This window comes from Pagrus major, chromosome 24, assembly GCF_040436345.1.
Source record: "Pagrus major chromosome 24, Pma_NU_1.0".
Taxonomy (NCBI): domain Eukaryota; kingdom Metazoa; phylum Chordata; class Actinopteri; order Spariformes; family Sparidae; genus Pagrus; species Pagrus major.
In genome coordinates, this window is record NC_133238.1 from 7039829 (window position 1) to 7062670 (window position 22842).

The window sequence follows — 22842 nt, forward strand, 5'->3', positions numbered from 1 at the left end:
GTGAATGATTTACTGGATGTCAGCAGTAGTCCACTATTCCTGCTGAGTTTTGGAGGCCTGTGAACAATGTGTGACCCTCAACAGCAGATTTCTGTGCCACGTCCCCCGCCCCCCCCACACACTTCATAAGATAAAGGAAAAAGTGTTAAACCCTGAACCTGAGGTCTCTTGTTTTTTCATTTTGTTTCCAGCTTTGTGGTTACTGTTCATTGCTGTTTGTGCACTGCACTTCCCACAGGCCACGTGTCAATCAAACAGTAAATACAGAAAAAGTGGTGGAAGAAGTATTCAGATCCTTTACTTACTCACTTCGAGTGAAAGTACGCATTCAAAACCTACTTAAGTAAAAAATATTTAAGTATTATCAGATAAATGTACTGTAAGTATAAAGGTAAAAGTACTAATTGTGATAGTATTGATAAAGATGATACACTCTTCTCTTTTCAACCAGAGAACGGTGCACACACACATCACCTCAATGAAGGCATAGCCTAACTTGTATTTATAGTGTTGTGTGTGGGCGTGTGAATGTTATACATGTCTCTCTTTCTGTGGTTTATCTTGTGTGTGTGTGTACATGTATGTGGGCCTGCACTTGTATATGTGTGCTGAGCGTGTTGCGCTATACAGCCCAGCCATCCTGTCAAGGCACAGAGGGAGTGGTAAATAGTGAGGGTCCATATGTGCGCGAGTGCCGGTGTGTTTCTCCAGCACTGCCTCACATCTGGATAACAGACCCACGTTGGAGAGCGAACAAAACCAATGCGCTCTCTCCCTCTCCGGGGACGCATTCCTAAAACCAAGCCCTGTCCACTCCCCGCTGATGCTGACTCTTGTTGTAGCAACTCACAGAGAAGCTAACTCATAATTTCCAGGTGAAACACGTCAGAACTCGCGACCTCTGAGGATCAAGCTTTCACTGTGCTATCACTTTCCCTTTCTCGACCAACTCTGGGTGCCTCTTTTCACCTCTGGCACACTCTAATGACTCTCATGCATATCTAATGTGAGCCTCACTTTTCTGGTGAGCCACCTTCCTCAAGGTCCATTCAGTTCTGGTTAGATCACTCGAGTTCATTACAGTGCTAGGGCAAATAATTCAGCCTGGAATAGTGCAGGCAGCAAATTATCATATATGAAATGAGTCCCTGACGTGAAAGCAACAGAAGAACGTCCTACCTGGAAGGTCACAGCCCAGTATCTCCACTCTCATCCCAATTCCTGCCGGAGACCACCTCTCTGGATAGAGCCTGATGTACTGAGCAATGGTCTCCTCGAAGTGACGCAGCTCCGGGGTGTCGTAGTGTGTGTTCCCCTCAAAGATCTGTCCACAAATACAAAAGTTCAATGTCAGCTCGATGGTTTGCAAACATTCAGGGACATCATTTCATCATCTGTCTCCCTCCCTCACCCACCTTGGGCAGGCTAGTCTTGCTGTCCATGATGAAATTCCAATCTTTTGCATTCACGCTGTGTGCCACTTTGTACTTCCTGACAAACGCCCGGTTATCTGTGGTTGCTCCACTTCCTGCATCGCCGCCCCGCGCTCCCTGGGTGATCACTCCACGCACAGTCTTAGGCACTCCTAGGTCCACCTGTGGAGATTACATTTAGATAAATGCACAGTGATTGTGTACTCTACACAAAACAAACATGGCTATGTTTAAAGGTCCTATATTGTAGAAAGTGATATTTCCTATATAACGTATCAAAATGCTCAATCGAGAGAAAAATGCTCTCAGTCTGTATTTAGAAACTTGGCGAAATGAGCCACAGTGATGGGCAGTATAAGAAAAATAATGTTTGTGAACTTTAAAGCATGTAAACATTTAAAGACACCTAAAATAAAAGTATAAACCTGAAAATGACCATAATATGGGACCTTTAATTGCAGGTTTGCTTCTTATTTTAGCTCATTTGGCAGCTGGAATGGCAATATGTGGAAGCCGGTCATTAAAGCTACATTTAAGTTTGTTGCACATATAAACATGACATTTCCACCCTTGGTATTACCCCTATACCACCACAACCGAACCGTTGCTAGCTTTTGCCTTGCATATTTAACACTAAACATGACCCCATGACACCAAATATAAAATGCACTACAGGTACAAGTGGATGCATTTATTATTTTTTATCCCCAGTATCCACAAACCGAGTGTGATCTAGTTCCATTAAATTCATTAGCTTCTTTAACATAATGAAAAAACATAATCTGCAAGGGGCAGACAAGTATTACTATGATATTTTATTGTTAGTGCTTATATGGAAATATACAGTCAAATGTACAATAAATGCATTCAAAATCCTCTTATACCTGAAGCCATTCCTCTCCAGCCAGAGGTTGTGCAGGCGCAGGGAACCAGCCAGAGCGACTGGCCACCAGTCGTGCGGTCCCGGGACTCCACACGATGTCCCTGCTGGAGGAGGCTGAGATCTGGGCGTCGGGGAGCAGGCCGGACAGCAGGCCCTGCAGGTCTGAACACGGGGCATCTGGAGCGGAGAAGCAGAGATGGCAGAGATAACTTTAACCTTCACCTCGGGGGTAGGGTTGACAGAGAAGTCTCAGCGACGACCTAACATACGCTCACGCTGTTGCACACATTCCCACCTGGGAGCTGTTAAGCTTCACCGCAGGATTGCACTACTGGCCACTAAGCATTAAGAGTTTAGACTGGAGCAATCAGGAGAGGGTGAGATGAGAGACTGAGACATGTGGAGCAACACTATTCATGTTAAATATGCAATTAGAGAGATAAAAGCATACGTTAAGGCTGCTTTTGAATAGATACACATCCCTGCTGTGCATTCAATACGTTGTTTGCCTGCATTGTGTCTTTGTATTCTGTACAATAGCTCGTCTGCTCACTGTGCTGCACACATTCTACTGTACGTGCATTCACTGACTGAGAGAAAGTTCCACGTACATGCAAAAGCACTTGGAAATGGAACTCATTCAGATATGGATGAGCGAGTAGCATTGAAAGTAACTTGCCGAGGGAGTATGCGAGAGGGAGGAATGAGGATTAGGGGGATAAGAAAGGTATAATACGAGGAGTCTGGTGGCAGAGAAGTAGAGAGCGGAAAGAGTAAAGAAAAAAAAAAGAAAAGCAAGAGACAGAGAGCTGAAGTCAATGGCTTGGGGAAACCGGGAGGAGGGCAAGATGTAGAGATGAGACTCCTGCAGAGACAAACAGTGGGAGAGGGAGGGATGGAGGGAGGAAGAGGGAGACACAAGGGGTAGCGATGAGCGTGGAGGGAGGTGGGAGGTAGAGAGAGCCTCAGGAAGAGAAGGAAGAGAGAGAGGGCAGGCGAAAGGGAGATGGGATGAGATGTTACTTGTGCTGACGGTTTAAGAGAACACAGATCAAAGTTTCATGCTGTTATGTCACTGCAAAAGCAGGAGATGTAAATAATGAATAAAAGGAACAGGAAGTGTACGTGTGTGTGTGTGCATGTGTGTATAATGTCTGTGTACATCTCCAAGGGGCGTGCCTGCTTTTGAGGTCATGTGCTATATTTAGAAAAACCGCCTGTGTGTGTGGATGTACCTGTACTGTAAGAGCTAATAGTTATTTCAATAGCAGCTGTTGAGGCTGAAGCGAATCACAGTTTCTGATGTAAGAGCGAACAGGGAGCCATGAATGATTGATCGGTACTCGTTTTCTAGATATGGAGGAGCTCACAGAGCAAAGAGGACACATCAAAAAAGTATCTAAAACCATGAGAGGGAGAAGAGGCGGCGCTGGGGGAGCTGGAGACAGAAAGCGAGCGCGGAGGAAAAGCAGGAGAGGGAGGGAGAAGACACTGGTGGTGCCTCTGGAAGGGAGAATAGAGCAAAAGTTTCCTTTAATTAGCCAGAGGCTTCCTATTTTTAAAAGATAGAAGTGGGAGTGTGGGAGAGAGCCTGAATACACATGGGCTGTATGTGTGTGTCCCAGGTTTTTAAGGTTTAGGAAGTTACTTTTTGCTGATGTATATTTAAAGTTGATCTGTTTTTGGAATTGCATTGAGGGATCTTTGTAAATTGAGATGCTGACAAAACTAAAACGATGCAGTGATGATGGTGCGTATCAGCATGAGTTTTAACTTAACATTACATCGAGTGTCTGACAAACAAATCTCAGGGTAAAGCTGGTTCTCTCTCGCTGGTGCAAGGAAAACATTAATTCAAGAAACGTTTTAATCAGCAGTTGATTATGGTGCTGTTTTATATATGCATGCAAATTAATCTCTCATTACGTGTACCATGCTGCATTGAGATTTGTCTCTGATTCAGCTTTTTTTGCACACATAATTGCTGTTTATATGAGGGCTGGCTTGTCTTCCTCACACAACTATAGATGGGAGCATTGGTGCATTTTAATTTGAAAGACGAAATTGCACAAACTGCCTCCTTATTTGTGTTCTACTCCGCTATTCCTCGAACCTGCATTAACTTTGGCGAAAGTGCTTTAACTTTACAAATACGCCCTAAACTCATATATATAGAGGTTTATAAAAATAGGATTAAGGACTATTGACCACTGAATGCACATAAAATTCATCGTCTTGATGTAATTTGTCTGTTAAAAAGTCTGTTGCTTGTTCTTTTATGTGAAAAGTATAGTATAGTATACTGTTGTCTGGGCCAGGACTCTCTTGTAAAAGAGATTTTGTAATATCAATTTGAAAATTCCTTGAAAATAAAGGTTAGATTAAAAGAAATTTGAGTTAAAAACTGCTGTTTTATGGCAAGACATGAGCATGACATTGCAGGTTGGAATCCCTAAATCACGAAAAGTGATCACAAAGGTGTAGCAGCAAAAAAGAAAAAAAAAAGAAAAATCCTGGAAAACGTCACTTTCTCTGGGAAAAAAACAGGTGAGAAAAATATAACTTTGTGACACACACACACCTGTAATTTGGCACCCGTAGAGCTCGAAACGTAGGGCAATGCCATTCCTCCAGGTCTGTGGTCGGATCCGAACGAACCGGGCCAGAACTGGCTGCGGGACCCGGTTCAGAACCACCTCGGCTGGGTCTGTGTTGGCGTGGAAAATCTGGTAGAACAAAGACAAACAAAGGTGGGTTACTGACAGAAGGAGATGTACCCTTCATGTCTTATCTCTGTCTTTCTCACACACACCCCTACCTCTCCACACCCACCCACAGTGCACGGTTTCGCTTGGCTACACACAAACACACACACAGTGGCAGGCCGGACAAAGCAGAGACAACCCAAACACGGATCCAATGTCACCATCCCAGCTGTCGATGTGTTTTGGGGTCAAGGGTTCGGCGCTGGGAGGCTGGGAAAGCCGGCGATGGATGAGGGTTTCTCTCTTCTCTCTCTCTCTCACACACACACACACACACACACACACACACTGCTCACTCATTCACCAACTTCCACACACCTCCACGCTGGTGGCCGTGGGACGCTGTAGGAGACGTGACCCGACACAAGCAAACATGATTGGCCGTCAGACGCAGGATGTCTGTCCAGGTGGGCAGGATGTGAGTGAAATTAACTTCCTGAGGCGTCCCACCATAAGCATCAACATTCACTTCTTCTCTACGGGGCACTCCCTTCCTTCCATTTGCTCTTAAGCGGCAGGGAGGGGCAGCAGGGGTCGGAGGGCAAATATAACCGGGGGTGGTCAAGTTACTTCCTGTTTTGGGCAGAGAAGCGCCCAGTGATGCTTCAGGGCGTTGGATGGGGACATTCAATGACAGACATGAGTCTTCCTTTTCTTTCCTTTATGTGTGTTCTCCAAACCATAACTCCCTGTTTGTAATTACTGCTCCTCCTCAACTACCTCCTTCCTCCACAGCCCTCTGATTACCTCCATTTTCTCCTTCCACTTCGTCTCTTAAACCATACACTTGATATCTCTCCACACATCCTCTCTCACCCCGGTTGCCTGTCTTTGCTCTTGTTGGTGGCTACAAACTAAAAACCACACACAGGAAACCGCAGGAACCCACACACACACACACATACAGACTCAGATAAGCAAAGGAAGTGTCTTTTAACTGACTGAGTGACTGTTAAGTGTCATCCACTCTATCTGTCTGTGGTTGACCGGGCCGGCTGTTGATTGACAGAAAACCACATTGACTAACATCACAGCAGCTGCACACAATGGGAGAACGGAAATACGACTGCTACAAGCAGCCGAATTAAAGATTAAAGACTTCATTTCTAAAAAAAAAGAAAAAAAAAAGGGCCGTACATGATTTCTCTTTTACTCTAATCCAAGCACGGGATGATCAAACCTCAAGGCGGCACCCATAGCCTAAAATATTTGATTCCCTCTTGTTTTGATAATGTTGCTTTTCATTAGAAGTGATAAACAGTCTGGTCTCGGTTAGTGTTTAAAAATATTACCCAGCCATATTGGTATAAAGTGACCCATTTTGTAAAATTCCCTGTCTGGCACATTCCTCCAAATTGATACAATATTCCAGAAATTCCATAACCAGTGGGAATATGAGCGATACGACTTCAAAAATCCGACTCGAGGGGTTTTATTTGATTTTGGCATGGCCTGATTTAATCAAGTGGAGCTGACACTGGTAATACAAAGCAGCGTGAGTGTTTGAACAGATAAGCGGGTCTATCTGCTCTGTATCTGCCGCTGGATCGAGGATAGACAGCCGTTATGTTTACCTAAGAGGCCAAACAGTGGATGTGGGCTCTTATGGGGGTTATGTAAACACCCACGCACGCTCACACAAAAGAGGGCTCGCCTCACACACAACCGACCCATCTTCGCCGCTCCCAGATATTCTGTCTGAGAAACAAAGAGCAGCGGGGAGAGGGAAAACAGAAAAATGACTGCGGGGAGGGAGAGTCCTCAGAAGAATAGTTAAAAACAGATGAAGGGAAGGGTGGAGGCGGGTGAGAGAGCGAGAGAGAGGAGAGAGGAAAGAGAAGAGGTTGAATGGAGGGCAGCAGATATAACTGAATGAGGAATATCAACAGAGGAATGTGGAAGAGGAGTAAGGGAGTGGTGGCGAGTAGGAAGGAAAGCACAACGGAGAGATTCATCACTGAAGCAGGAAATGTCTCATAACGAGGCTCAACAGCAAACTGACACCTCAATATTACATCCGATGTAAATAATACTAACACTTTGACTTGCTTTGTTGTTTTGTTTTGTTTTTAAAGACCAAATCATGTTGACTTTTGTAATAATTTATCCACTACAGGCTTTTTAAATGTACTTGGTTACGTTCACCACTGCATCCTATACATTCTGATATAAAATATGTGATAAAAACTGTGATAAAGATACATTATGTGGTGAAAAAGTGATTAGATCCAACAGTTTGGTTTCAAACGTGGAAAATTGAGAAATGTCTGGAAAATATCCATCTGCTCCAACTTCCTATAAATGTCTTGTTCCAGTCGCATGAGATGCCCGCCATGACTAAAAGGCCATTATCTGGTGCATTACCGTCCTGCCAGCTGCTTTTTTTCATCTTTGGATAAAAGCAGAGAATATGGCCAACATTACTGACACAAAAAGAACAATTTGTTCAATAAGACTCCGCTTTCAATTTTACTTTTGGACGTGAGTGGAGAGAACTGAGACAGGAGAAAGAGAAGGAAAAAGACAATGAGGAGCTGTCAGTCGGCTCAACTTCCTCCCATCTATTGTCACGGTACCTGAAGGGTCGTCCATTTGACCCCTTACTCATTACTTCCAAGGTTAAAGGTCAACAGCCTTAGGAAGCAGATGGTTGGTCATTGACCAGCTTGTTGATGACATGGTTACTTTTTGACTCGCTAGGAATTTCCATGGGACATGAATGGAAATGTACGTTCGTATGTTCCAGACGGGCAAGGCTGGCAGTCTGCTGTCTAGACCACCTCTGTAATCTGCCTGACGACTGGCATGTTATTCTTTTGCTTGTGTATGTCTGTGTCTATGTGAGCCCCCCTACCCACACGTGACGCGCAGCGCTGAATAATTAACATTGTCATGTTGTGTCTCCTGGTGTGGAGAGTCATGAAAATATAACGAAGCGCTGCTTGTAGTCTGAACACACACACACACACACACACACATAGCAGCATGCGACGGTCAGACTTATGTGTGTGGACATTGGCGGGACGCAGGCACCATGGGTATTTAACAATTGATGACCTCTCCGGAGAATGAGGTCACTGTGAAAGATGTGTGTTTGCTTTATAGTAAACACCCTCTCTACAGATCTAACCAGCAAATAGAGTGAAATAAAGCCCCCTAAAGAGACTAAATTTCCCTTGTTGAAGCGAAGAACATTTCTTCTCTGGAAAAATGAGGCGTGGATAGATGTATGCACCCTAGCTTGATTCATTTACCATCTCTCTCTTTCTCCCTCCATTCTGTGTTTTTGGCACACGTCTCCTTCCGCTGCCAGTGTTTTCCTTCAAGCTGATGGCACCACAGGGAGACGCGGCGAGCTCTGTGCAAAACATTATCCGTTTTCCCCGGTTATTCCCTCAATCCCAGTCTCCTTCTCTGTCCATTACACTCGTCATCCCTGTCTTTTTGGTCTAGTTGTTCCCTCTGTCTCTCTCTCATTCTTTCTAGCCATCAAGCATAACCCCCTCCACCCCGCCTTTGCCCTCTCCCTCCCCTCATTCTGGGTATGAAGATGTTGACAGTTGGAACTGGTTCCAGCTGGCCGCTCTCCTCTACTAGCTCTGAGGGCTAGTGGTGTGTGTGTGTGGGTGTGTGTGCAGAGGTTGAAGCGGTGATCCTCAGAGACGGACTTACACCACCTTCTATTGAAGTCTTCCACTTTTTACTAGCGTTACCGGTTGCGTTTGATTGCCAGCCTGCATGTTTATGTGTGTGTGTGTGTGTGGATCTTTATCTTTGTTAACATATGCAGAATTATGCTTGTATTAGCTTGAAAAATGAATATGTGAAAAACAAAGCTTGTGTGTGTGTGTTTTTATGTGTGTGTGTGACATGGTGTGATGGAGGAGCAGGCAGAAATGCTGCGTGGGCTGTTTTTTCCCCTCCCAGGTTACTTGTGTGTGTGTGTGTGTGTGTGTGTGTGTGTGTTGGATAGCCTCAGCCTCACAGTGTGTTTTTTCGGTAACACAGTGCTTGCATAGCACTGGGGCTGATGGGATTTTCCTCACAGACGGATGACAGAGTGTGTCTTTAATGTTAATTTGTCTGGGTGCACATGTGTGTGTTAAAAAATCACTGTGTGTTTGTATCTATGTGTGTGTGTGTGTGTGTATGAGAGAGAGAGATATGCAATCCCTAAGTGTGCTAGCGTCTCATCAAGTAATGAGGCGCATATGTGAGTAGTGTGATTTAGAATTAACAAGTCACATGGGTGTCAAAGTGAAAATGTGTTGGCATGCAGAAAAAGAGTCAGAAAGATCACACACACGTGCGCACGCGCAAACACACACACACACTATGCACAAAGCCTGTTTGCTGGTGTGACTGAGGTGATTGCAATCTGCAGCGCTGGTGTTTTTCTCTTCCTACACCACACAAAAAAAGCGCTATTTCCCACAATGCCTTCCCCTTGCCTTTCCAGCTTCTCCCCCTCCCTCCTCAGCTGCCTCTCTTTCTGTCAAATAATCTTTATTGGCATTAAATCCTTCGCTCTTTGTTAACACAGCAAATAAGGGGCACAAATCTTGACAATAAATGGCAACGCGCTCTCTCCCAATAACAAACACAGCGAGGTACGAACTGCCAAGCCAATCCTTTTATTCATGGGTGATTCATATCTGATGCACAGACACACTCATGGCTCAACCTTCCACAAACACACACATGCTGCACACGCCCGATGCGCGCACTCCTCCAAAAGCCACATTAGCTTCAAGCTCACTGTTAAATGACAATTAAAAGAACCAAATCCCAGTCATTACAGAACCCCCTGACGAGAATTGAGCTTCAACCACTTAAGGGCTCTTTGGGGGGCTTAGGACGGGCTAACTGGGAGTTTGTAAGACATGACTGGTGGATTAGCAGTCACGGAAGATTCAACAGCCCACCGGGACCAGACGCGAACCTGACTGACAGGGAGAGTGAGGAGTGCAGGAAAACTCTAAAGTCGGACAAGGCTGAAATCGTGACTGCAAAACTGAGCTTTCAGAGCGCAATTTGTCAAAAAACATTATTCCTGAATTGAATCCCATCCATTACAAAAAATACAAAGAGAAAGTTTTATCCGAGGTAATCTAAGCTGCCTCGCCGCTTTATTATACATCAGAGAACGTGAATGCACAATAAATCCTTGAGGATTTTCAGCAGGAATAAATGTTTCATCTTTTCTTCACGATCATCAAAAACAGATGGATACTTGAGGATATCTATATTTTATGCAGAAAATGTAATGCTCCATTAGTAGAAGTATCAGGCTTGGTTTCCTGGTTTCAACTTGAGGAATATTCACAAACTCTTTGGTTGGCTTTGAGCTGAACGTGTGGATTCAGTGTTAGCCATCAAAAAGCACCGCGCTGGATATCTTCCACTCCAATACACCAGTCTCTCCTTGGAAATCAGACCATTACGCGGATCTGCTATCTTTTATTGATCTTTCATCCTCCTGCTGGACTTTGTGCATTCTAAAAGCTGAAAACATAACCGCTTTTTGAAAGCAACCGCTCGTAATACAAGCGGTATCTCTCCCAAATGCATGTTGATGCATCTGTCTGAGTCCATGTCTGAAAGTGTCTTTGCACAGACAGATTAGTGGAGTCAGATTACACGGTGCAGACAGACAGGAACACATCATATACATATGCGCACACACGGGCAGATCCGCAGAAAGAGAGATCAGCCAGAGGTTATTTAAAGGGGGGAGTCTGTGGATTTTGCATGTGTGTGTATGTGGGAAGAGTGGGGAGGCATCTGGGGGGGGGGTTCTAATAAATTGCACAGATGTTGACTTTTTAAGTCAAATCCACGTTTCACTCAATAATCTCCACATCAAATACCCCCCACTGGCCCCACCCAAACCAATCACTGGCACACGCAGAAGGGGGCCCCCAGTCAGCGTGGGTAAATGTGTGTGGATTAACCCTCCACATACACCCCCCCACCCACCACCCTTTCCACTCTCCATTTTTCTGCTTGAAATCCTCTGTGACCTTAACCCAGATATGAGGGACAGAGTTCAATTCCCCTGGAGACGGGCTTACTGTAAGGTCGAAGCGTGACAACAACAACCTGCGCTGTATATGCATCCATACACACCGCCTGTGTATGAACCCAACCCCCCCTACCTAACACGCGAGCAGGGATACAACAAGGCTCAATCGAAGCACTACACACCACCAATCTCAAAAGATGATGTTGCTATGATCCTCTTAAACACAAACCTGCTCCGTTCACACCTGGTATGACTCCATGGGTTTCACAACCCCAGGTGTGTGTTTATGTGTGTGTGCGTAGGGAGAGATGATGAATTGCAAAAGCCCAGATAAGGGCACATAGAGGACTCCATTGTTCTTGTTTGTCAGCTTCTCCTGCTCTCTCTATCTCCATCTCTTCCTCGCTCCTATTGCCTCTCCTTCTCTACCTCATGACTGGGGTCATGACTCAGGTTCATAAACAGCCCTGGAAGGGGAACGGCTCCTCCAGGAATGCTGCATCCATTGATGCGGACGCACACAACAGCCTCTGTTGTTGGGGAACTTATCTTGATGGTAGTAAAAGGTTAGAGAAAGCGGGCCTTGTACCTACAAGTTCAAATTCTGGTCATGGAGGCTGACTTTTGTAATCTTGTGGAGCCCATTTTTTCATCACTGGGCTCTCACAAAAAATAAACAAAATTTAAAGGGTAAATAAAGTCAGAAAAATGAACTATTCAAGGCGGTGTGTTGAGGAGGAGCTCAGGAGTCTCACAGCCTGAGGAAAGCGAATACTTCTGTAACGGCAGCAGGGTGAACAGACTGTGGCTGGGTGGGTGTTGTCTTTTAGTATCCTTTGGGGCCCTGTCCAGACACCTCACTTCACTGATTTTCACTGATGGGTACCAGTGATGGGCGGTTTTAATCCTACCTTGTGGTTCTTGCCGTGCCGGTAGACCATCCAGTCCTCCCCGTTGGTGCTGACCTCCAGTTTGAAGGTGGTGACATAGTAGGACTTTTGCGTCTCCTTGGAAACGGCACCCTGTGTTGCGATACCCGTCAAAACCTTCAGGAAGTGGAGGTCAACCTGGAAAAAAGAGCAAACAAATGTAATAATTAATAACAGAATAGACAAGATTAGAAAAGAATAGAATATGAATAGCTTGGTGAAGGGATTTATGGTGGTCAGGGCTGATGTAGATAACAGAGAGAGACCAGCTGCCGTGTCTATCTGTCACACAGACAGCAGGGGACGGACGCCGACTGTGGCCTGCTGCTGACGGAGCTTAGGTGCTGTCTATGTGTGTGTGTGTGTGTGTGTGTGTGTGTGTGTACCCTTGCATTGTCGTGTGCGAGTGTGTGAAGGGAGGAAGGCTGGAGGCAAAGATCAATGGCGCAGTGTTCGGATGCATTCCTGTAGAGCACCTTCATCAATCACGGGGGCTTCTCGCCGCTCTCCTCGAGCACTCGCGTCTGTGTGTGTGTGTGTGTGTGTCAATGCATGCATGCATACGCGTGGGTCTGAGACAGGAAAGATTGAGAGCGCAAAAGCACTTCCTTATCATCAGTTCACAGTTCCTCTATTTCCTTTCAGCGTGTGCGTGTGTCCTGGTGTAAGTTCTCACTGTATATGAGATGCTGCTGGGCCCTGAATCTTCTCCTCTGGACTACTGTAGTATCACTGAGACAAAATTCTCTACGTGTATTGTCCTCAACGAGTTACACTCATGCTGATTCAGATTTTTTTACTTTGTGTGGTCATCTTAGCTGATAAAATTTCCCAATTTTTATATCTGATGTGTGTGATTTTGCTGCGTTGTGCTTGGAAATTGCCTCTTTCCTTTAGGAAGATGCCCAAAAAAGATTTGAAATATGCTGTATCACTTGTGAAAATGACAATTTCACATGCCAGTTGAGTATTTTCAAATGTGATTGGCTCTTTTCCCCATGTGGATTAGAATTTCCACATGTGGAAACAGTTAATGTACACTGAATTTCTTTAAATTTCCTATTTTCTATTGTCACACAGTGATTAAACCAACTATATTTAAAGGTCAGGACTTCTTCAGCATATCCAGGTAGAAAGTCAAATACAAAATATACTTAGTACCAAATATGTTGTGTCCTGACCTGTATATACTCCTTGTTGCTGTCCTCTGAAGGCGTCCAGGCATTGTCGTCGTTGTTGAGGCGAGCCTGGCGCGGCAACCAGCGGTTGTCGTAGAACGTCGTGGAAGCGCTGATCTGATCGTCGCTGATCTTCCCCGACTCCATACCGAGCGCCATGCTACAGTGGAACGCTGATGGGAGAAAGCATAGCGTTAACCGTATACTTGTTGATGTGGCTTTACAGAGGAGATGAGAAAAGAGCTGTAGAGAAGAAAGGAGGAAAAGCAGAAGGAAGGAAAGTTAAATAGAACAGGTGACAGATGCAAGAAAATGTATTAAAGAGACTGAAAGGGGAGATCTGAGTGGCATATTATAGAGCTTCAAGACAGAAAAGAAAAGGTAAATCCAGACAGAGAAAGGGCAAAAGGAGACAGAAAGCAGTCCAACAGGTGAGCGGAGGTAAATTGAGGTGAAGTTAATTTATATTCTAAAAGAAAATAGTATGAGTCTACTTCTGAGAAATCACGCTCTCTTAGGGGAGAGCAAAATAGGCTGAGAGGGGTGAGAGAGACAGTCAAGATTGAAATAGCATTACAGTCAGCAAAGCTAAAAAGATCGAGAGGGTAAGGAGAGTGAAAGAGGAAGAAAGAAAGATGAGTGTCAGCAGAGATGACGGAGAAGAAAGAGACAAAATAAAGGTGTGAATAAAGACAGGTAAACAAATCTGCAGAGAGCATTCACACACACAAACACACACACACACACACTTTGCTTAAAGTTATCTTGCACTCACAGTCGCTGACTTCTTTGTGTGTCATGTTGTATCGGGCGGAGAAGCCGTCTTTGGCCACGGCCATGTCAGTGTGGAAGGAGAGGGACAGCAGGCCGGAGGACGACTGGATCTCCGGAGGGATCTTTGTCCCGCAGTACCGGCCGATCAGAGGAGCCACTGCAGACACATGAATCAAATTGATGCAAAGATGATGTACTGAATGTGGTTAATAATTTAAATACTTAACAGCGTGAGCAGATAATGACTAAGACATTTGGTTTATATGAATGATTGTGTTGAAAATGTTATGTTAGCATATTTATAACATTACAGACAAAACTGTTAAAACTGAGCATGTTCTATGTGCTATAAGAAAAAATATAAATATATTGTCTTGCAGCATCTTTGTGAATCTTCTATTTAAAATGAATAAAGGAATCCGACACTGCAAAGACATGTTTCCAGTGGCCACGCTGCTTCAGTAAGTGTTGTCTAATGAGTCGCAGCACGCCCCCCCCCCCCCCCTTCCTATCATTCCTCTCTCTCCCTTTTCTCTCCTGTCCATCCCTCCATCTGCCATGTGTGTCTCAGCCAGGGCCCAGCAGGGGGATTTGGAATCCCTGCCTTAATGCAAGCTGCACTGGGATCAGCTGCAGACACACACACACACACATACGAGCGAGGATTACAATAGTCTCAAGAGTAGCTCCCTCACCAGACACCAAATTCTTCACCCTCTCTGTCTTGTCTCCCATCCCTCTTTCATGCCCGAGGACTCAGCTCCCTGGAACTGGGTTACACTTTAATTTCCTCCTAATTCTCAACTTTAAATGGTATAAATTGTTTTCAGCTATCAAAGCCCCTAAATTCAAGGCTATAATTGGAATTTTAAATCCACTTGGATCCCTTTTTAGCAACTGAAAATAGAATAATTAGAGCAAATCCTCAGTTCTCTGCTTTATATTTTTAAAAAAGGGGGGAAGAGAAAAAGAAGGAAAGTCAGCGAGAGCAAGGTGGGAAGTGAAGCACTCACCACTGCTAATGCGGTTTTCATCGGCACTACAGCAACTAACATGGCCCCTGTGGCGGTCACTATCAAAGCCCTTGATAACATCCTCAAATGTTTGCCTCGCCACTTCCTGATCTCGGCTGAAAGGCCACTTTCGCAAACACTCATCACCTCCTATTGGACGCAAACAGATACTCATCGTGGCCGTCACTCTCGCTCGCCTAGGGGAGGAAGGAAGCGCTAGGTGATAAGGAGGGAGGACAGGGAGCATAGGAAGGGGTTGATGAAGGGTGTTATTATGGAGAGGGAAAAGGGGCATGGGAAAGGGCTGCTCCTTAGGGGGGTGTCGAGGCACTTACAGCTCCCTGTGTGAAATAATGTTTCCTCTATGTAATGTGAAGGAATGTAAGGCAAGGGCTGCTTACATCAAAGAGAGTGTTGGCTGCTCAGGAAATTGAAGACTGGTATGTAAATTTTTGGGGGAGAATGTGGGGGGACTGCCTAGATTTGTGTGAGTTCTGAATGTTGTTATGGAGTGTGTGTGTGTTCTCCCCAAAACCAAAAACATCGATTTTCCAAGCATATGTGTTTCCATGCAACTCGACCTGTGCGCTTTGTCATTCGTGTGTGTGTGCGACCTCACCTTGCGGCAGACCATCCCACACGTCCAGCCAGTCGTACTTGCAGTCGCCCTCCCCCACCAGCAGGGGGTCGTTCTCCAGGTCAAAGGTCAGGAACGTTAGGGTGATGTCCATGTGGGGCGGGGCGATGATCATGTAGGAGCACTCCAGATTGTGAGGGTATTTATCCGGGAAGCCCGGGGACTCGATCATGCCGGAGGGGCTGGTGAAATTGCGGAAGCAGAATTCCGACCCTGTGCGGATACAAGGATAAGAGGATATTCAGAATGGAATAAGCAATCGGTCATATTAGGAGGAGATACGGGCGAGAGCAATCGATCAGGCGGAGATATCTCATCTGACTTGCAGAGGGTGTTTCAGAGAGTCGTTCATCACTGACAGCAAGCTGGAATATACAGTAGTTGTGGTGCTGAGCCACACAAACACACACGGTTTATGATTACCGATGGAGGAGAAAATACACAGTGAGCAACATTGCATTAGGCAGGCAAATAGCTCTGTTTGTGAGTCGCAGGGTCAACTCAGTGACACCACTTTTTGGCACAAAGTTCCAACATTTTCAAACATCTCTGAGTTCAAAAAGAATAAACAAAGATTAATTACACTTTCAGAACAGAAGGGTTATATCAAAAGGATCCAGGATCGATTCGAAAAGATGTTATTAACACCCTTGATGCGCAGTGGGAGCTCGCTGCAGACAGGATGTGAGCTAAAGCTCTTAGCTTAGCAGCTACAGTGAACATTTTGGCTTAAAAGGGTGTCAATAATGTCATTTCAATCAATTTGGGATTGTGGGGCTTCCGGAGACTTGGATTACACCATTCTTTGGTGTAAAAAAAACAAAAAAAACAACATAAAAGGGCTCCATACAGCTCAATTGATTTGAAAAGATGTTATTTACACCCTTGATGTGCAGTCCGATAATGCCAGAACTTTCCTTTTTGGGTGAACTGTTCCTTTAAGGGCTTTATTGTGCCTTTAATAGACCCTGTCCTCGTACATTTGAGGTTACATAATATGACATATTCAATGATGCACATTTATTCAGGGCTAAAGAGAGGGAGCAGTCTGACCCCTGCTCTGTTTTATACATTCAACACAAATATTCTCAAACACTCTCTCTTCCCCTCTCGTCTTCTTTGCACCCCCTCTTTCTCTGTGTGAGTCCCTCTATCTCTCACACACACACTCACACACACCACAAACGTTGTGTAATGGTTCTAAGTGGGCCCTCTGCGGCGGCTCCTCATTAGCCATGCAGATTTATGCGCCCTGGGCGGCTCACCTTGAGCGGCGGCAGCTGTGTGGCTCAGATCATCTACCCATCAGCCACTGCTCGGCGGGCCCACTGGGGAGCCTGAGTCACGGCCGAGTGTTTATGGACCGGCACATCAATGAGGATGGCAGGAGGAGCTGGCGGTCCAGCTCGCACACACACACACACACACACACAGAATAGACACGGGTCTCTGCACAAATGTCACACACACAGTTTCATTCACAAACCTTGGCCATTTTCTAAGTCTGTCCATTCGCCTTGAACATTTATATCTTTATATGAACTCTATAAACAGTCCGGTCTGTTTAGATCCGAGTCATCCTGTGTCTCTGTCTATTTTTATGCATGCCAGAAGGGCAAATATCTTCATGTGATAATGTTGCTAAGAGACTGGAGGATTCTCATTAGATCTTTGTTTAACTGCACATGTCAGAAATGCCTGCGGTTGTGACCTTTCTAAACCAACTGATGGTGCTTAAATCACTGCTCTTCTTGTGGCTATTTACAAGTGCACTTGCAGCAGACGTTCCTGTTTAACAACCTCTTCGTCTTGCTTCTTCAACTTCCTCAGCCACGAACAGTTTTCACTTTAAATCGCACTTAATAATGACTGAATTTTATTTTTTGGGTGAACTGTTCCTTTAATCTACAGGATTCACTTTGGTTGAGGTAAGGGAAAGATCCTGATTTCGGTTCTATGTTAATAATAAGCTGTTTGTGAAATACCGAAGAATTTGTGTACGTGGACACACATTTTTCTATTTTTTACTCATGCTGAATGCCACGAAAATAATGAAAGAGTCATGTCCGTGCACACAATTCCTAAAGATTAAATTTCATCAGTATTTCACAAGCTGCCGTGGTTCTGGGAGGCCGGCTGAAATTACTTGTGCAAGATCTGCGACACATCTTACGTTTTCCTTTGCCAAGAAGCTCCCAACTGTCAAGCGCATAACTAGCATAAGGAAAACGAGTCTGTTCTTGTAGTATTTTCCCATCATTAAGTGTGTTGGAAAGCAGATAGGGAGGTCAGGTTGAAGAGACTCAGGGGAGAAGCCTCAAACCTGGGAAAGTGGATCCAGCAGCACTGCACTGTGTCAGAAAACTGCCAGGTTGGTTTGATAACCAGATACATATTCATAAAAGCAGTGTTCAGGAGCGCAGACATGTTAACAGCACATTCCTTCTGCAGCATTCCTCCAAGGCACCAGTCCTTATTATCAGGCAGCCCTATAAAAGCAGAGGGTCGACTGGCTGCTCCGGCCCTCCCCTGTCTACACTTGGTTAATGGCAGAGAACTGACCCCAATCAGCACGGAGAGAGGAGGGGAGAAAACTCAGGAGACACGCACTGTCTCTCGCTTTGTTTTTCCCTGTTCTCTGAAGCTTCCGCTTGTCTGTTTTTTTCTTGCTTTTCCCTCCTTTGTTCGTCTCCATCTGTGACGCCAATTATCTTACATTTTCTCGCTCCTTGTGTTGCGCATGTACCTGTCAATCTATCTGCTCTGCGCGCACGCTGTGCCGAAAACACTGATGCAAATATACAAATTCCGCCCCCCACATGTTAAAAAGCAACACTCGACCTCTTGTGTCGACTCCCACACACACGCGGCAACATCAAAACACTCGTGTATCATCGGGCTTCATGCTTGGAGCCTGGCTGCCTACACACACACACACACACACACACACACACACACACACACACACACACACACACAGAACTAGGCATGTTGAAATATGACGGTAATTTACAGCAAGGTACCGGCGCTATCTCCCCTCTCCACTCAACTACTGACCTCACGTCTCTGCGTTAAGCGTGTTTTTGTATGTGTGCGTGTCCACAGTTACTATGTGTGTACACATGAATGCTGTGAATCCATTAAAGCAGTCAGATGCATGTGACTGTAATGTGCTTACAATGGAACTGTAAATGAACTATGCAGTATGCATGAGCCACATGCCCAGTGAGGGTACGCCTTTTATTAAGCTCCTCACACGCGTATGCTTTGCTGCCGGCCTGCCTGTCTCTCCGTATGAACCTCCCGTGTGTGCGTCCGTGTCTGAAGGTGTGTGTGATAGCTTCACAGTATGTGTGAGACCCAGTAACACACTGGCCTTGTTTCTTACTGGGTCACAGTGCAGCAGTCTGGAGTCCTACTGCAGAAAAACTTCAATCTGAGCACAGCTTGACTCCATCGCCTCCAAACACACCACTCTGTGTTTTGAACTGTGTGTTTTACACTTGCCGTGCACGACATACGTCTGCGCGTGCGTGCGTGCCCTTAGCGGTGTTTTCGCGTATGCATGAGTACCTCCTCTTTTCGTCAGCGCTCATTAGTTCACAGTATATGAACACGCCAAAAACAAGTTCCCCTCACTACCTCCCTCCGTCACCCCTCTGCCCATGCCTGAAACACGCACATAACACACACTCGCACATGCTTCGCCGTACGCCTGCCCCCGGTTGGTGCTTGCATCGCACCATGAGCTGCCATTTGGCAGAGCTGTGTGCTGGCAAAGATGGGGAGGTCATGGTGTGAGTGTGTATGTGTGAGTGTGTGACGGAAGGGGGGCGAGAGGGTGAGTTGCTGGGTAGAAACCACTCGACTCTTGCACATGAGTGCCTGATGTAGTAGCAGCTCCACATGTTGTGTCAGGGCAACCCCCTCCTCCTCGTCCTCCTCCTCCTCGTCCTCCTCCTCCACTCTTCTTCTCGCTCGTTTCCTGTCTTCTCAGCAGCGACATGCAGGGTCTGTGTTCATTCACTCTTTTAACTCTGCCTCGTCTGGCGTCGTCTTGCTCCTCCCGTCTTCGGCACGCAACTCTCGCTGAGGGCTCACCTCTGCGTTTTCGCAAGCGTCTGCCGCACATCAAAACCGGCTCACCCCTACCTGCCCGTCTCCGTCTGACACACATCTACTCCTCGCACGCAGACACACGTGGATCTCTCATGTAACCCTGCTTGAGCTCGGTGCAGGGTTTCATTGAAGAAAAACCCTCCTGAGGCATCCGAGGAGATGTGTGCGTATCCGTGCGCGAATGTGCGGCAGAAGGGGCGTGCTACACATGGGGGTTGGGGTGGAAAAAAAATCCACAATAACAACAACAACAAGATTGCGAACAAGAGGAAGACCCAGCAAAAGAAAAACAACATTCTTGGCGTGCCACGGCTCAACACTTTTATAGACCCAGAGAGACATCCTCCATTAGTCTGAAGCAGCTTTATATAGAGAGGAATGCTCCTTCTAAGTCACGTTTCATGCTGATGCCTCGGTGTTGTGAAATGGAACGCCACCATCACGTTTTTTTTAATCTTGAGCACAAAAAGAGCAAAAAAGCCTCCTACTGTGCCAGTTCTCGATTTCGTGCTGATCATCCCTTCCTCGGTGATCACTTTTAAACACTCTCCATGCTCATCCGGTTTATTTATTCATGAATTTAATTTACCCATCGCCAGTTAATTACTTGTGTGTAATTTTAGCATTGGGCTGGATCGGGATGTTTCAGGAATAAACACCACATGGCAATCAGCCATATAGTAACAGCCGTCACTGACTCGAGGGGTCGACATCCAATCAACGCGATAGCATCAGAAATACGCACAGGGCCAATGTTATGACTGGCACTTGGGCGGGGGGTCCTGCCTTGGGCTGTGCTCCCGCCGTGACCCCACAGATGCCACGGCAGCGGTCATGGAGGGGACCCAACGCCCCTGGGGTAGTCTCGGCCATGTCTTAACTCTGGATTGGCTGCGCTGCTATGCGGTCCAGCCGTGCCAGTGGTGGGCTCCTGGGGGACTGGGTAAAAGGGGGCTTCGCTGGCAAGTCTTCCCCCTGTAGCCGTGGTAACAGCGTCAGTGGCACGTGACGTAAGTGGAAGTGTATGAGGGATTTGCAGGGGCGTGGGGGGGTGGTGGTAGTCGGGGCTGAATAAAGGGTTAAGCACGCATGAGTAGGAGCAAAGTAGGCCACAACAATAACGGGGAGGAGGGGGGGTCATGCACTTTCACTGTACAACAGGATTAAGGCATACGTGTGTATGGGTGGGTGAGGTGGGTGGAAGGATGTTGTTTTTTTGGGGGCAAACCTTGGTCCCCTCAGGAGGCGTACAGAAGGGTGGAGGGGTATAAGGACTGGATGTAGAGTCAAAGGTTGACTCCTGCTCCTCCTTGCTGGAAATAATTAGCTTTCGCTGCACTGTACCCAATTACACACACACACACACACACACACACACTGACACAAATACACACACGTTGACACAAACAGATTGCCTGTCCAATTCAAAATCCCCTAGAGTTGTTACAGTCATCGCTTATGTAATAGGCTTGAATGAACAAAACAAAAACAAGCTGCGATATCATTAGTTCATACGAGGGAAAAAAAACAGGCCAAGATACGCCTCTCTCTCTCTCTCTCTCTCTCTCTCTCACACACACACACACAAACACACACACAGCCCAAACAGACAGTCTGACTTCTAGACACAGTCTGGCGGGGTCAGCCTGGACCGTGAGCTGTGATGTCTGTTTAAGATGGGAAGGAAGCTGAGCGCACACATCTCCCAGCTGTGTGCAGAGATTTCTATCTCTGCAGGGACGCACCCTTTAAAAACACATACGCACCCATAAACACAAACCCACACACTGTACACACATTGTACCAAAAATATCTGCGACCGCTCTCACACTGCCCTACAGCTTTCAAACTGATTTCAAAATACTGTCTTCCAAAGTCGCTTAGAAATTACCTACACCAAAAATGCAACTAAAGCCCATTAACGATAAAAGTAACAGCAGTGTGATTACTTCCACTCCGGTAAATAAACACATCTCAGCCGGGATCGCTGCGTTCCCGTCAGAAGTTGCGAGCTGCGTTTAGTGGGAACCCATGGCCCTGGCCTGGCACGGTAAGACAAACAGCCATGATGAGAGAGCGTGCAGGCGCTGCGAACGCCGTAATTAACACATGGCCTCAATCACGCATCCTGAATACATTTTCACTCTCTGACTCACTCCTCCTTTGTCGGCCTGTCTCCCTTCACCCCAATCATTTTCCCAGTGTGTCTGTCTCCGTTTGTCTGTCTCTCTGCCTCTCCCTCTCTCTCAAAAACACACCAACACACACACACACACGTGCATGTATCATTCCGCCTCCACATACATACAGACAGACAGGATCTCACACAACAAGCTGAGTGGAACCACCCACACATGCAGCGAGCAGACACCTACATGTGCTCTCACAGTGACACAATCTCTTATACCCCCTGAATTTACACCAGGATCTTGTTAAAGCCATGGCAACCGCATCCCCCATCCACCAGCCTTCAATCCATCCAGTGTGTGTGTGTGCATGTGTGTGTGACAGATGCAATCTACACTATTACAATGTCAGGGTTCGAGCTGGTGGCCTTGGTAACCGAGTTGAACGTCAAAATCTGGGTCACATTCTTTTGACACAAAAGCAGAGATATTTTCTAAAAGGTAGGAGGTCATAACTCAATGCATTCTTTCTGGTGGATGCTCAGTTTTTGTGCTCCATAAACCTTTAACTTGAACCCTCCTTCAATTGAAACACTCTTTAAGTTTCTTGTTTTTTAATCGTGATACATTTTGAGACCTAAAAGCCGAAATTAAATGAATGGTGGCCTGCTGTAGAATGACACAAAAGGTTACAAATGCTGCAAAGACAATCAGCTGGTAACTCACTTGAACATAAATCTCCTTGCTGCCTGAAGGCCACCTGCCCATTTCACCTCTCCGTCTGCTATACACACACACACCTCACCACCACCGCCAAAGCAAATATACTTTCCACTACAACCTCACCTGCAACGCGCACTTCACCTCAAGCACCTCGACGACCTCGAGAAAATTCCATTTCGGCACACACTCATCCCCCATCAATCTCCTCGCCTCCGCCTCTACCCATAAACCTTTAAC

The 22842-nt window shown here is 46.0% G+C and overlaps 1 protein-coding gene across 1 annotated transcript in view; it reads right to left on the reverse strand.

Annotated features, from left to right (window-relative positions):
* Positions 1-22842, reverse strand: part of nrp2a (neuropilin 2a) — a 64480-nt gene that overhangs the window by 19710 nt on the left and 21928 nt on the right. The window contains exons 4-11 of the mRNA XM_073462428.1: positions 15620-15850; positions 13989-14144; positions 13217-13386; positions 12018-12173; positions 4898-5042; positions 2318-2493; positions 1416-1595; positions 1180-1324 (exon numbers count right to left, since the gene is read on the reverse strand). Coding sequence (XP_073318529.1) covers positions 1180-1324; positions 1416-1595; positions 2318-2493; positions 4898-5042; positions 12018-12173; positions 13217-13386; positions 13989-14144; positions 15620-15850 — 1359 coding nt within the window. The remainder of the gene's footprint in view (positions 1-1179; positions 1325-1415; positions 1596-2317; positions 2494-4897; positions 5043-12017; positions 12174-13216; positions 13387-13988; positions 14145-15619; positions 15851-22842) is intronic.